Genomic DNA, 15366 nt, shown 5'->3' on the forward strand with positions numbered 1-15366 from the left:
TGGGTTGTGGTAGGGTACTCTTCCTTTTGATTGACAAGAAACCTGTAGGTCAAAGAGGTTTAGTAAGTTGCAGCAGTCATGTAAATAACATGTGGACTTCCCATGCCTCAGCCTCCTGCTTTTTCTCTCCCCACACATGAGAAATGGGCCAAAGGTTTTAAACTTTTAAACACAAGTACCTTTTAGAGAAGTTTGACCTTCAAGTTTGATGAGTTATTTTGCAACATTATGATATGAGAAAAAAATTTATAGATATTTCATCTTTCTGGAACCAAAACCATCTTTTGGAAGACTGTCCTAAACGCACTCTGTTGTACAATCATCCTTGTAAAATGTTAAAATTTGCAATTAGGTACAGATTCTCACCTATGTCACACACATTTTCTTCAGAAGACACAGTAACCATTACGTCTCCTTCCTCAGGGAATGATTTCCTTGTGCTGTTACCATCTCCTGTTTTCTCAGCAGATGCTTGATCAGTCCATTTGCCACTATAATCACTCCTTACAGTCAAGTCCTGCTCACATTTAGGAGCTAACAGAGCTACACTGTAGGTAGCTGGAAGGATCATTGTGTGGGAAGGAGCAATTTTTGATTCTTGGCCAGTAATACATTTGGTGGTACCAGTTTTCAAGCTGTCTTCAGGCCCCTGTTGCTCAGGAGGAAGAAAGGAATGCTCAGCCGCTGTGCCTTGGACAGGTGGCATGTCATCAGCTTTTATAGCACCGGTATTTACTGCTGCCAAATAGTGAACATTGACAGAGGGATCCTTAACCGTCTGCCCAGACGTCTGTTCTGGTCCTCTCAGGTGGGCAGGTGAGTTAGCATTCCCCTCTAAGCCCCTTCCTGCTGAATAACTTGCTGTGCTACTGCCCCCTGCTGTCCCTGTCTCTGGGCTCTTATCTTCTTTCTGAAGGGAGTTCAACAATACATTCTTCTCTTCTGCATTTATGAGGTGTAAAGTGCTCTCTTGCTCTCCTCTTCCTACAAATGGTCCTACTTCGGGGCACTCCTTGCCATACTTCTCTTCATTTTCTGCACAAACAGCACTTGGATGGCCTTGCCCTGCAGAGGGTTTGTGGACTGATGGCAAGTTGTGCCCCTCCTCAGTGCTCACGGTCAACACGGGACCCGGTTCTTTGCCTTCCCTGACTGGCCCAGGACACCTACAGTTATTCTCAGCAATTAGGCTGGGCATGGGTACCTTGTGCTTGCTCACTTCTGTGGCTGACAGGTCACCATTTCCTTCTGGGTTGTCTGCAGTCAGCTGGTTCTCTTCATGTCTGTCGATGCTGGCAGAAATTGGCACACATTCTGCTGTGCTGGTGGAGATGATGGCAGCATCGCTCAAGTCTTCCACTCTTGTGATGGTCAGCCGATCTTCATCCTGGAGGACAGCACCAATCATGACTGCTTCACACCCTTCAGAGGTGCTTGTGGAAATCATGGCAGTGTCACCCATCTCCTCTGCTGGTGTGACTGAGGCGTGGCCTTCCTCCTGAGGGACAGCACTGGACACTGGGCCCTCACAGTCTTCCACCGAGCTCGTGGAGATGATGGCACTCCCGTCTTTTTCTTCCATGACTGTACCAGCTCGCTCATTTTCACTTTCAACAACTACACCGGAAACAGAAGCCTCACATTCTTCTGCTATGCTAGTGGAAATGAGAGCACATTCATCCTTCTCCTCCTTGCTGGTTGAGGCAAGAGGACTTTCAGCTTCTGGGGATGCACTGGGCATAGGCCCCTCAAAGTCAGCGGTGCTTATCAAGACTGGACCTGTAGCCCTTTCTTCCACTGCTGCAGCAACTGGCTGGAGACTTTCAGCACACTTGATGGTTGTTGCACTGGAGATAGGCACTTCAAATTCTTCCCCTATGCTTGTGGAAATCATGGCACACTCATCTTTCTCTTCATTTCTACTGACAGTGAGTTGGCTGTTATCTCCTGAGACTGCACTGGGCATGGGGGCTTCAAATTCTTCTGTGTTTACTCTGGTACCTTCCATGTTTTCTTCAGTTCTCAGAGCATTTGAGTGACCTCCTTCCACATCTGTAATTGCGCTTACCTGAGGGGTGTAATCATTTGTGGTACTGGTGGAAATCATCAAGCCTTTGCGTTGATCTTTACCCCCAGCTAAGCTATTCTGGTTGGTAATATCATCACTGGCTGTAGTTGCCATGAGGCCATCACACTCTTCATTTTCTACAGAGGTGATGATGTCCTCATCTTCTTTTTCACTTGGTGATGTGTGGGCAACTTCACATTCTGGGACTTCACCAGATATAAGAATATCGTAACTACCCCCCACAAGGCCAGTGGAAATAGTGGTATCTTCAACTTTTTCGAGCTGACTGTCACTTTGATCAGATGCAGCACTAGTCATAGGACCCTCACAACCTCCTGGAACTGGTGTCACTTCATCCTTTCCTGAGACTGCACTGGTCACACTGCTTTCTACAATCCCTTTTGCACTGGAGCAGATATCTGTGTCTTTACTTTCTTTCTCTGTGCCACTCATGCTGTCAACATTATTTTCATTTGCATTCATGATGGCAGCTCCAGCCTCAGCTTCCACATGCTCTAGCACAGTACCAATCTGACTGTCCCCTTCTGCACTTTCACAAATCAATACCCCTTCACTTTCTTCTCCTAACCCTGTACAAGTTGAAGCATGCCCAATTTCATTTCCTCTTCCAGTACTAGTCACAACACCCTCCCCTTCCTCGTCTTCCTCTTTTGCGCCTGTGCTAGTCACAATGCCTTCATCATCACAAGGACCAGCAGCAACTAATGGTACATTAGTGCCTTCTTTGGCTACTGTGCTGTCCATCGCACTCTCTCCATTTTCTTCCGATTCAGAACTTATAGCAAAACCTTCACTGCTATCTTCTGAACCTGTGCAACTTGCTGGCCCCTCTCCATCTTCTGTTATTCCCGTGCTGGTGACTGCACTCTCACCTTCTGTACCATCATTCACAGAACCATCTCCTTCTTGACTGGCACTTGTTCCTGGTGGTGCATCATTATCTCCCAGGGCAACACCTGCACCTGTAACCATGCGTTCCTCCCGGGGCCCTGCTCTGGTTACTGAGCAGATCACAAAGTTATCACTTCTGCCTTCTGCTCCTGTACATGTCACAGTGCCCTCTGTTTCTTTTTTGGGACCCATTCTCATATTTCCCTGGGAGCCATCCACCTCTTCACTGCTTATAGATCCTGCTCTTATTTCTGTCCCAGCACTTGTAACTGCTCCATCACTTTCAACTTCACTAATAAAAGTAATAGTTCCTTCAACTATTTCTGAGTCTCTACTTGAAGAACCATCACATTTCTCTTCAGAGCCTGCACTGGTTACAGCATCATCCTTTTCCTCTGTCACAACGCTATTTACATTGGCTTCGATTTTAACTGCATGTACAGCCAGCAGGTCTGCTGCTCTGTCCTCAGATTCAGCCACAGCACATTCCCCACTTTCCCCTTCCTTAGTGCTTGTGAGGAAGGTTTCACTTTCAGCAAATCCTTCTGTGACAACAGCCCCGCCTTCTTCAGCTGCAGCAAAAACAGTGCATTCACTGGCTTCTGCACCAACATGAAGAGGATTATTTCTGGAATGTGTTCCTATAATGAGGCCTTCATCTGCCTCAATGCTGGTGCAGGGTAAAGCCACCTCACTCTCTCTTGTTTCTGAAGAAGTAGTTGTGGCAGGCCCAGCCTTCACTGGACTTAAGGTGACATCTTTGTCCTTCCCTTCAGTACTAGTGGCAACAGAAGTCTTTTCTGCTCTCCCAGGCCCAGTTGCCACATCCTCAGTTTGTCCATTCCTTTGGTGCAAAACAGAGGGTGCAGAGCCACTTCCAGCACTGGTGTCTACCTCACTGTTTTCATTCCTTCTTTCAACATCAATTGATATGTCTTTCACTTTACCTGGGCCTCTTTTATGCTTAAGTTTGACAGGTTCAGCATATTTTTCTGTACTCATGCCTACAATATGATCAACAGCAAGGCCATCCTTCTTGCCATTCTCTACTGTTGCTTTAACTGTCTGCTTTAAATTGGGCTCTGCATTTAAGTCACTTTCTTTCTTGGCCATGTCCACTAAACCACCTTCTTTGGTAACATTCTCATTTTCCACAATCATGCCCGTTAACTTGCTTGCAAGAGGCATGATTACCTTTCCTTGTTTACCATCCAATAAAGTAGCCTGGTGACCTTCCGGAATGTGTCTTTTGCTAGCGATGCTTGCTTTTGCTGGTGTATCTACTGTGAAACCTTCACCACCTTCTTTGCTGTCACTTGTCTTAAGGACTTCTGATTCCCTAACAGTCAGACTTTGATTAGAGAGAGCAGAGTGATCTACAGGGGAGCTGCTGGCTGTGCCACCTTCTAAAACGGTTCTTTTGTCAAACACAGGAACTACATCTGGATCATAAGATTCCCTCAGAGGCACAACAGTCACTAAACTTAAGGATGGAGAGGAGTCTAAATTTGTGGAATGTTCAAGAGCAGCATCTCCTTGAGCAACATGTTCTTCAGCAGCTGTGTTTTTCAAATTCTTCTGTACCCTATCATTTTCTGATGGGGCACTCAGTAACATTCTATGAACAGTTTCAGAATCTATATTCACTTCATTAGTTCCTCTATGAATGGGTTCTTTCTCCCCAGGGTTGAGTTTGGACACAGCACTTTGGATATGCATTTTCTTGGTCAGGGTGCTTCTATGGTCGGTATGCTTTTCAGAATTACTATTAACTCCTGTTCCACGGCCTGGCTTATAAGCTGGAGCTGTTGTTTTTGAATCTGCTGTGCAAGTTCTCAATTCGTCCTTTAGAACTGTGGCAGAAGTTTTTGGTTTCATATTTTCAGAGTCAATGTCTTGCTGAGAATTATTATTGCGGCTGTCTTGGGTTTTAGATACTTCAAACACATTTTCAACACCTGGCTCAAAATCAATTTCCATTGGCTCTTGTTCAGGGATCAATGTCGTATCACCACTCTTTTTTGGTCTCTGAAGGGAAGAACCGCTGGGAGCGCTCAAAGTGTTTGCTGCTAGCTTTTCTTCTCCTTTAGTCATTTCTTGTGACAAGCTTCCTCTCCGATTTTCACACAATCTTCTACTTAATTTCTTTTCCATGAGTGAACTATTACCTCTGGCCTTTTCATGATTACTGTCACTTTCTTTACCATCCTTGTCATCTGCCTTATTTTCTTCCTTCTTTTTTATGTCTTTACTACTATGTTTCAAGCTCCTGCTTTTGTGGCCATCTGACAACTTTCTCTCAAGCCTAGTGGAAGTGGAGTCTTTATCACTCTTATATTTCTCCTTTGCTAATGGTAACTTGGTTCTATGACTAGAATCCTTCTGTGTACTATGTGCTGAAGAAGAAGCAGCCTCTAATACAGGTTCAACACCAGTTTCTTCAAAAGGTTTGTCTTCAACTTTAGACTTTCGCTGTTTTTCTGAGTCATTTTCTTCTGTGTTCTTCTCCTTGTCTGGTTTTGGAGTGGTTGCCTGTTTTGTGACACCTTCTTGTAATTCTGTTTCTCCAACTTTTAACTGTTTGCCTTGACTTTTTGATTTAGACTTCAACACAAGTTTCTCTTCTAACAAGCTCTTTGTTCGTCGTTTCTCCTTGTGAACAAACTCTTCTGGTTTCAAATTACTATCCATGTTAGTGGAGTCCATATCACATTTATCTTCCGAATAACTTTCACTTCTTCTCTGTAATGTGATACCATGTTGCTTGGAACCCAGAGAATCTTTCTGAATTTTAGAATCACTTGACCTTCTTGATTTGTGCTCTGCCTTAGTTTTTTCGGCTGACAAGCGTCTCTCTTTTTTGTTGTTTTCTTTACGAACATTCTCATCTGTTTTTATAATATATTCAGAAACTGGCTTTCCATCTTTGCCTAATACTGATAATTTCCTTTCATTCCTATGTTTACTTTTTCGTTCGGCTTTATCATCTGAAGAAAGCTTTGTTTGTTGACTTTGCTTTTGAATATTTTCCTCTACCTTTAAACCTTTCTCAGAAGAGTGAAGCTCAGTCTCATCACCTGTTTTATGCATACAATCACCTTTATATTTATGTTTCACAGGCAATTTGTCTTCCGATGGAGTTTTCTCTCTTTCAGGCTTCTCCTTGGAGGATTTCACCTCTTTCTTAAGTAGGCTTTTCAAATGTGGTGTTTCAGAATCATCTTTCTTTAGATGTTTTTCATTTTTAAGTATGTTTTTCTGTTTCTGGGGCTCTTCGGTGCAAATTTCTGCACGTTCTACTTGCCTTTTTGCATCTCTTGTGTCAGTCTCTTCCTGTGCCCCCTCCATGATAATAGGGGTAGATGTCCGTCTTTTATGTTCTCTTTCTACTTTGGATTCATTTTTGTTTTCATCAACTACATGCAAAGACTCTGAAAGTCTCCGGGCAGGTTTACTTGGTTCACTTTTTGCATGAACATGCTTCAGCTCTTTTGAAGAAGACATTTTTTCCTTTTCACAATGCTGAAAGAAAACAAAGATTAAAATATGAGAAATACCAAAATCAATTTTTAGATTCAAATGTAACATTTGGGTGCACTTAATATGTTGAGTGCTGTCACATATGTAACATCTCACTTAATTCTTGCAAGCAGCCTGTGTAGGTGTCAAAAACTCACCTGATTTTAAAAAATAGATATTATTAACTTGATTTTAAAAAGCTAAATTCCTCAAAGAACTAACAGGAGTTTACAACAACCACACTTCACAATAAAAAACTAATTCTAAACAATATGAACACAATTTTATGAGATTATTTCTCATAGAGATTTATCACAAAATAAAGTTAAATACTTAAAAATATGCCATTAAACCATCAGGAAATTGAAGCTCATCATAATTCTATAACGTGACACTCAGGCCTCAAGTAGGTGTGTTAGAAATGAGTTTAGATTATTTCATTCCATGTCTAGTACTCCTTCCAGCATACCACAGGCACTGATTTGTCTATGAATTCTTCAATTCTGAATCACTAGAGCTCACTAATGCTCAGCACTCAATAATAAATACAAGCTAAATAAATGACAGTCCAATGTTCTTTACAGTCAAAAACATAATACATGAAGGCAATTTAAAATTGAAATACACTGAAATATAGATTTCCTATATTTTGATTTAGAAACCTGAAATATGTATGGAAACCTCATGAATTTAGGCTACTTGTACAACATTCTATACACGAAGCTTCAAATGTATGCAATAACTCATAGTAACCATATCATATATAACATATGCATATGTTTATGTATTCAAAAAAGATACTGAGACAAGAGCATCTAAACCTTCCTCCTGGCCCTGTGGTTTGGCCCTAAGTAGGTGATTAATATTAATGAGGGGATGTTGACTAAATCTACTTCAATAAAGACCCACCGACTACTCGCTATAATTATTCTTATGCAAATAATGGGCCAAAGTTCTTAGACAGACCTTTGTGCCTCTAGGTCAGTTTAACACTGCATCTCCTTAAATGTCAACACAAAGATTAATATACTTCTACTAATAACAGGGTCCAGGTCATAACAAGACCTTATTAAATAGCTTAAAATTAAATTACTCAAAGAACTAACAGGAGTTTGTGCAACCTAACTTCACAATAAAAAACTAATTCTAAACAATGTGAATACAATCTTATGAGATAATTTTTTATAGAGAATTATCACAAAGTTAAATCTTTAAAAATATGTCATTAAACCATCACTATATATTTCTAAATATGCCTTTAATTTCTGAGTAAATAAATTTATGTTTGCTGATGATAAACAAATAATCACTAAACTATTGCTTTTTCCCTCTGGAAATAATAAGATATTTTAGCTACAGAACTATAGATAATGTGGCTTTGTAAATAATAATTTTAAACGAGTGCAAGCAAAAGTTCGTCCCACGAAAATAATCCTGAAAGGGGGAAGAAAACATTGTACATTGCTTTTACTGTTCAAAATGATCAAATCTTGGAAACAACCTAAGCGCTAAAATATAAGGACATACTCAAATAAATTATGGTATCTACATTAAATGTAACACTACACAATCATTAAATAATTAGGAAGCCCAGAAGGTGACATGAAATGAGTAAAATGTTAAAAACAGTTTGCCAGATTACTTGTACTCTAAAAAATTATGTGGACCTGTGGATAAGGAATGAAAGGGAATAAAAAGGATAATTTGTTATAGTGGGGGGATTTTAGATTTTAATTTTAGCCTCCCTTTTTCTTTTTTTTGGTCATTACTGGCATTTTTGTTATTGCAATTATAAGAAATGGGAAAAGAGAAGAAAAGTAGCTATTACCTAGATAAAAGACAAATATATAAATCAACTCAACAAAATGGGCAATTTGGGACATAACAAAATGGGGTTTCAAAAATGCTGAATGTAAGTGACTTTTTATTTAACTTGAAAAAAGTCAAATGACATGCTAAGTTTTATTCCAAAGGAATAAACAGCCTATATCTAACAAAACAGCATTTGAAATGAGGTTTTATTAAGACATACCTCACTTGTTTTAAAGGTTTCTTTGGAATCTTCTTCAGATTGCTGTTTCTTTTTGGAGTTCTCTTCAACATTCCTAAGGGTGAAAGTCAAATATAAAGCATGGATCAAATGTGAAAATTTTTCAGGAAGGTTGAAAACAATAAAAAGCTTTCCTTTACTATAATTTTTATTTATCTTATTTTATTATGATTATTTTTTGAGGTGGAGTCTTGCTCTTGTTGCCCAGGCTGGAGTGCAATCGCGCAATCTTGGCTCGCTGCAATCTCCGCTCCTGAGTTCAAGTAATTCTCCTGCCTCAGCCTTCCAAGTAGCTGGGATTACAGGCATGCACCACAATGCCTGGCTAATTTTGTATTTTTAGTACAGACAGAGTTTCACCATGTTGGTCAGGCTGGTCTCAAACTCCTGACCTCATGTGATCCACCCGCCCCTGCCTCCCAAAGTGCTGGGATTAAAGGCATGAGCCACAGCGCCCAGCCGTTTACTATAATTTATACACTTAATCGATAAATGGAGACTTGTTACATTTCAATTTAAATCCTATCAATTATTGGTCAACAAAGGAGAGCACAATCCCAAATATGGCATGAACTGTTCTTGGTGCTAAAGGAAAGTACAGCCGAAACAAAAATTCCTAATTTGTTGCTTAAAGATGAATGTTTTATGGGCTATAATTACACTTCAAAATTACTATCTTTTGAGTAAAGAGGGAAGTCTTATTTATTCAGCTCAATAAGGATGAGATGCAATAACAGTAAGAAATTTGAGAGCTTACTACTCTTCCAAGTTCTGCAAATTATCAAATCAGTTATCTTGAAGTCTGTGATAAATTTACATAAATGCAACTTGATGGAATAAACAAATTGCAGCCCATGGCTCACAAGACTTCATAGCTACCCTCAAGAGTCTCTTTAGCTTTCTAATTCTTAAAAAGTTAACCATGATAATGCAGTTAACAAGGAATCTGGCTCAGATTCTGGGTTGGGGGAAAATCATGGAATACTGGTAAAACTAAAAGCGTGGAAAGACTGGAAATAATAATTATAAACAAGTGGTTACTGAACGCCAACAAGAGGAATACTTCTAGATAACTTCTAGAGGATCCATAAACTCTGAAACTCTAGGGATAATTGTTAGCTTATGCACGTACATTTTTCAGGGGAGAGGGTCTAAAGCTCTCATCAAATTATCAAAAAGATCTGAGACACCCAAAAAAATTAAGATACACTACTTAGAAATGTTATAGATATTAACATTTTGATACTAAATACGAAACCCTAAGGTCCTTCATAAATATGCAGTAACATACACATCCTAAGTACAACTCTTTAGTGTCACTTCAACGCCTTTCTTCTGAAAGCACCCAGGGGAGTGTTACAAGGGAAACATGACCAGATGAAATATGTACCTTGAATCTTTTTTTCTCTTTTTGCTTAAGGCTACTTTTTTTTCTAAAACTTTCCGTTCTTTAAGGACTTCTTTAATTCTGGGGGCTTTAGGTTCCAAACTCTTTGTTGATGATTCCTCTAAGTCCACACTACTCCTGCCTAGAAAAGAAGCAATCAATAAAATGTATTTCAGAAAAGTTTTATAAACAGTGTAATATTAATTTTTCATTAAGATTTTTCTAATCATTGTTAAAGCCAAAATGGCTTTAATATTCTTAAGCTGTGCTGGAACAGACATAATATTTTAGATGAAGAAGTCTTATCTTTCCTATTTCAAATGATCACATAAATGTGTGTATGTGTGAATTCATATATTACATAGGATTAGTGCGCAGAGGGAATACAATTTTGTTCAATGCAATATTACAGGTAAATGTTTGACATTTTAGTTATCATAAGCATAGATTAATTTCATTAATCACCAGCAAGGGTTGATAACTCATTGTTAACAATCTACTTTCCAGTGATAATCAAATCATTACAGAAAAATAAACTGCTAACAAATGAGTTGCATAAGCTGGTATCTGATAAAATGTTTAATTAAGATTTAGCAATATAATAAAAAAGAAAAATGAATAAACACATGAGATTAAAACGCAAGGAAATCTTCCACATTTGAGAATAGATCCTTTTATTTTATATCCATGTCTCATAAGTAACATAAGAGTACCTGGAAAATAATGAAATATATAAGATAGTTTAAAATATTAAAAGTTAACATGTATACCTTGACTCTTGGTTTTTGAAGACTTTGTCTTTTCTGCTTTCTGTTTTCGTTTTTCTTCAAGTTTCTCTCTATTAATTTGCCTTCTTAAAAGCCTCTCTTCTTTTTCTTTGGCCTAAAACCACAAAATATCCTAACAGATTATTAGGCAAAGGCAGAAACACACTGAAAAACTGTATTTTTTAAAAATTTTAGTTTACCCTTCAGATGTTCTTACAAATTAATGGACTCTGAAAAAATGCACATACACTACATATATATAAACACATTTATCTGTATGTGTATACATACATATGTATGTGTATGTTTCAATCTGGAAGTTACCAGAAAAAAATAAACAGTTATGAAAATTTGCCATTACTCTTTCAGAATGCCATTAGTTTAAAGAATGGGAAAGGTATTATTTTGGGAAAAAGTGATTAAATAAGCTGGTTGTTTCAATTAAAAAGACAGCTGTGAAAATATCTATGAACATTAAGTATATATAGGTAGGTGTTTATAACTTTCCAACTATTCTTATAGAAAACAGTTGAAATAAAAATTCAAGTGATAGGCTAGTTCTACAACATATATGACTTGATGGTTATACGCTTGGGACCCAAGGGACTTGGGACTTGCAGCTGTTGTCTTTTACAGCAGAAAGAATTCACAATCATTGTGCTACTCCCACTACTCTTTTCTGGCCCGGAGTGCCAAAAATCCTAAGCAGGTGCATAACTTCTAACCAAGTAACCTTTTCAAGAGATAAGCCTGAAGGGAAAGCTGATCACCACTAGCATTTTGGGGCAGTTTCTTCAAATCATTTTCCTATGTAACAATATTTCCTGATTCTGAACTTTTCATATTTTACAACTTTTCATACTTTAATGTTTCTAAAATTGTAAGCTATCTTAAAACTAACATACATATATAACAATAAGGTAGTAATTTTCTTTAAAAAGCAGTTATTAATTCAGTGGTACATTTTATAATTAGAAATATTTTCGAATCCAAGAAATAGGTCAATAGCATTTCCATCTCAATAGTATGTTAATAGCTGCATACCATATCCTTGCAGGATTGGATCTACACTTGGTTTAAACATTTCCATACTGTGAAGCATTTAGGTTGTTGCCAGTTTCACTACTATAGGTTGAGCAACCATCATCTGAAAATGTGAACTCTTTAGCACTGACATGCTCTCACAAGTTGAAAATTCCACACCTGACTTCATGTGACAGGTGGCAGTCAAACTGTAGTCAAAACTTTGTTTCATGCACCAAATTATGAAAAACATTGTATAGAATAATTGGCAGGCTATGTGCATAGGTATATAAGACACACAAATGAATTTTATGTTTAGACTTGGGTTCCATCCCTAAGATTTCTCATTATGTATATGCAAATATTCCAAATTGTGAAAAATTCCAAAATTTGCAACACCTCTGGTCCCACCCATTTCGGATAAGGGATATTCGCTTGTATTAGTAATGATGACACAAACATCTCTGTCACATGTTTACATCTACTCTACCTAGTTAAATGACAAGGTTCCTACAGGCAAATCCTGTATGTCTCTGCTTCATATGCACACCAGTACCTTGCAGATAAGACTATTTAAGTTTGTTAACCTGATGTAGTAGGTTAAAATAACAGAACAAAGTGGACTTACAATGGACTGTCGTCGTTGTTCTACAGTAAGCTCATCATCAGAATCACTATAGTACTTTGAGTAAAGATACGGTTTGTGGACATACGCATGCCGTACACTTTTTGTTTTTCCTTCACTAGAATCACTAGTTTGAGTTTTTGTTTTATTCTGTTTGTTCTTCTCTTCATCTGTAAGAAAGTTAATAGAAAGAGGAGTATGTCTGTGAATTAGCATAAAATCAACATTATGCTGTACAAGAAGCAAAGGCAAGATCAATTGGAGGTCCAAAAGGGGAACTATTAGGATGTGAAAATTTCAGAAATTGACTTTTAAAGGCTATAATTCATATTTTTATTTCTTATCAGCTTCTCACACATAAATAAGACAAAGAAAAATTAGACATTATAGTTATTTATGCTGTTAAAAGGAAAATTTCAGACAAATTAAATTTAACAGAGTTTTTTGGAGCAAAGAATGATTCATGAATCAGGCGTCAGAACGAGGAGAGGTTCTGAGAGCTCTGCTTCGGCAACACAACCAGTGGGCTTTTACAGGCTGAACACAAAAGCAGACGAAATATATGACTGGATTGGCTACAGCTAGGTATGTGCCTTATGTGAATATGATCTGGTGGAAAGTCCCTAGTTAGAAGTTAATTGGAGGTTTCTGATCGAGCTACGTTTAATCTCTGTTTTACTATTCAGACTGAGCTTCAGTTTGCCTTTGTAGGAACCCAAGGCACTGGAGCTATCTCAGCCTAAAAGCCTCCATCTGTGCCTCAGTGTTCTCTGGACAAACAATTCTTATTTTTCACTGGACTTGATATTTATGCTTTACCATTGTTAAGTTCAACAAATCCACTGGAAGCTGTACTTTAAAGTAAACTTGAGATTTTAATGACCACCTCTGAATTTCTCATTTAGGGAAGAGGTGGGAATCAATAACTGGATTGAATCAATAACTGGATCAATAACTGGAAGGTAATCTGTTTTGCTTTGACACAGCAAGAAGAAAAAAAGGTAAACAAGGTTTTCATTTCCTACCATGTACTCTTAAAATAGCCATCTTCTTACCTTTAAAATTCCATACATATAAAATCTAGTCTTACCAGGAAAAAACTTAAGAAGACCCAAAAAGGCATCAAGAATTAATTTTAGTGAGGGCAGAGAAAGTGGAGTGTTCACAGGATAGGGAGCACTCTTCCTACACAGGTAACACAGAGCTGACCTCATGAGGACACATATGACAATTAGGAAGTGCTGCTGCTGCTTTTTTTAGTTTGTGAAATTGAAGAAAAAAAAAATGGGAGGGACTGACACATTCATCTATGGTGTTACAAGCTTATACTTTTTCTCCGCCATGATTTTCTCTCTAGGTAGCCTATCTGAAAGCTAGCAACAAATTTATAAGATGCTCTCTACAGGCAATTGCAAATAAAACTCAGTATTTTTATTACTTCTAAACAGAATTTAATCAGGTGGTAAGAGCAGCATAAGATATTGGTAAGAAGCACAGACTCAGGTTTGAAATCTGCACTAGTGCTCACTAGCTACATGACTGGAAAAGACATGGTCTCCCTGACTTTGTCTCCTTGCCTATACCTACTTCCTGGGGTTGTTCTGAGGACTACAGGAGTTATTACACGAACGTCCTTAGCACAGTGCCTGGAAGATAGTAAGTGCTCAGGAGGGGTTTTCTGAAAAACAAACTGTATTATAAAGAATTCTGCCTTGCCCAGAGAGGTCTGGCCTTTACCATTAGCTTCTGGGAGGTAATCTCTAAGCCTCTGGAACGCTAGGCCTGACTGGAGTGTTTCAGAGTGCAAAGGCTCTTGAGTCAAGCTAAACAGTCTAACAATGTGATTTAGGGTTGGAGTGGTGGGTCATGGAGTATGAGTTTGACTTCTAGAGGGGTTAGAGACTCAGATCAGCCATGTGGGCAGCCAACTCTGACTACATGCTAGAGCCTTGGTGAGAACTTTGGATCCCAAGGCTCTGGTGAACTTCCCTGATTGGCAATATTCTGCATATGTCGTCAGACATCAATGCAGAGGAAGTAATTCAAGGGGGAACAATTGGAAGTTTGAAACTTTCCTGGACTCTGCCCTATGTGCTTCTTCCCTTGGCTGATTTTAATCTGAGTACCTTAACTGTAAACAACCATAGCTGTGAGTATACCACCTTTCAGTAAGTTCTATGAGCCCTTTTAGCAAATTATCAAATCTAAAGGTGGTCTTGGGGAACCCTGAACTTGCAACTGGTGCCATTAATTGAGGGCAGTGTTGTGGACTATGCTGCCCCCAAATGTGACACACACAAATAAAAAGCATCTTCATATATTTATCTCCTCTACATTTTAAATTAATAATCATACTAGGGGATAGAGTTAAAGAATGAAGAACCAAAGGTTGTTGAGATTTAGTAACTTACCAAGCTTGCCCAGACAGACAACTTTGGAGCTGGGACTCAGAAACAAATCTTCCAACTACAAAATCCCATGCTCTTGCTATTATACCACACAGTTTTTCAGGATATAGCCGTTAGAATATACAAATAATGCTTGACAGGATGCTTCAGAGGCATTATTATGTAAAATGCTTTACCATCTGACGTAATCTCTCCTTCTTCCATGCTATCAGACATTACAACTTCCTCTTCAGTATCTTCTTCAAAAGATGAAAGGTCACTGGTATGAACAGAGCTAACTGTGATGTCTGTAAGTCCATCCACATCAGAATCTATCAAAGATAAATCTTCAAGAGGAAAATAAAACAGAAAAAAAAAATCATCTCGTTATAAGAACATATTCAGAGCTCAATTACTAAATTACATTTAAAATTTTCTGCTTTAAATACGTGTCAAACTATCAAACAAGGCAGAGTGGTTTACAGAAAATACAAAGGCAAAGTAGACTTCTGTGAAAATAACTGAACTATTAATTTACAATGTATGATATAATAAAAAAATGAATTTTAAGTAACTGAAGTATTTACTACCTAATAAAGATTAGGATATCCAACTATGAATTAAGTTG

General features: G+C 38.2%; 1 protein-coding gene across 2 annotated transcripts in view; it reads right to left on the reverse strand.

The window, feature by feature from the left end:
- BOD1L1 (biorientation of chromosomes in cell division 1 like 1) overlaps positions 1–15366 on the reverse strand; it is a 59184-nt gene that overhangs the window by 29837 nt on the left and 13981 nt on the right. For both annotated transcript variants that reach the window (XM_001098928.4, XM_015138008.3), the window contains exons 5-10: positions 14936–15085; positions 12355–12521; positions 10707–10818; positions 9940–10078; positions 8532–8604; positions 367–6502 (exon numbers count right to left, since the gene is read on the reverse strand). In XM_001098928.4, coding sequence (XP_001098928.4) covers positions 367–6502; positions 8532–8604; positions 9940–10078; positions 10707–10818; positions 12355–12521; positions 14936–15085 — 6777 coding nt within the window. The remainder of the gene's footprint in view (positions 1–366; positions 6503–8531; positions 8605–9939; positions 10079–10706; positions 10819–12354; positions 12522–14935; positions 15086–15366) is intronic.

Source organism: Macaca mulatta, chromosome 5 (genome assembly GCF_049350105.2).
Source record: "Macaca mulatta isolate MMU2019108-1 chromosome 5, T2T-MMU8v2.0, whole genome shotgun sequence".
Taxonomy (NCBI): domain Eukaryota; kingdom Metazoa; phylum Chordata; class Mammalia; order Primates; family Cercopithecidae; genus Macaca; species Macaca mulatta.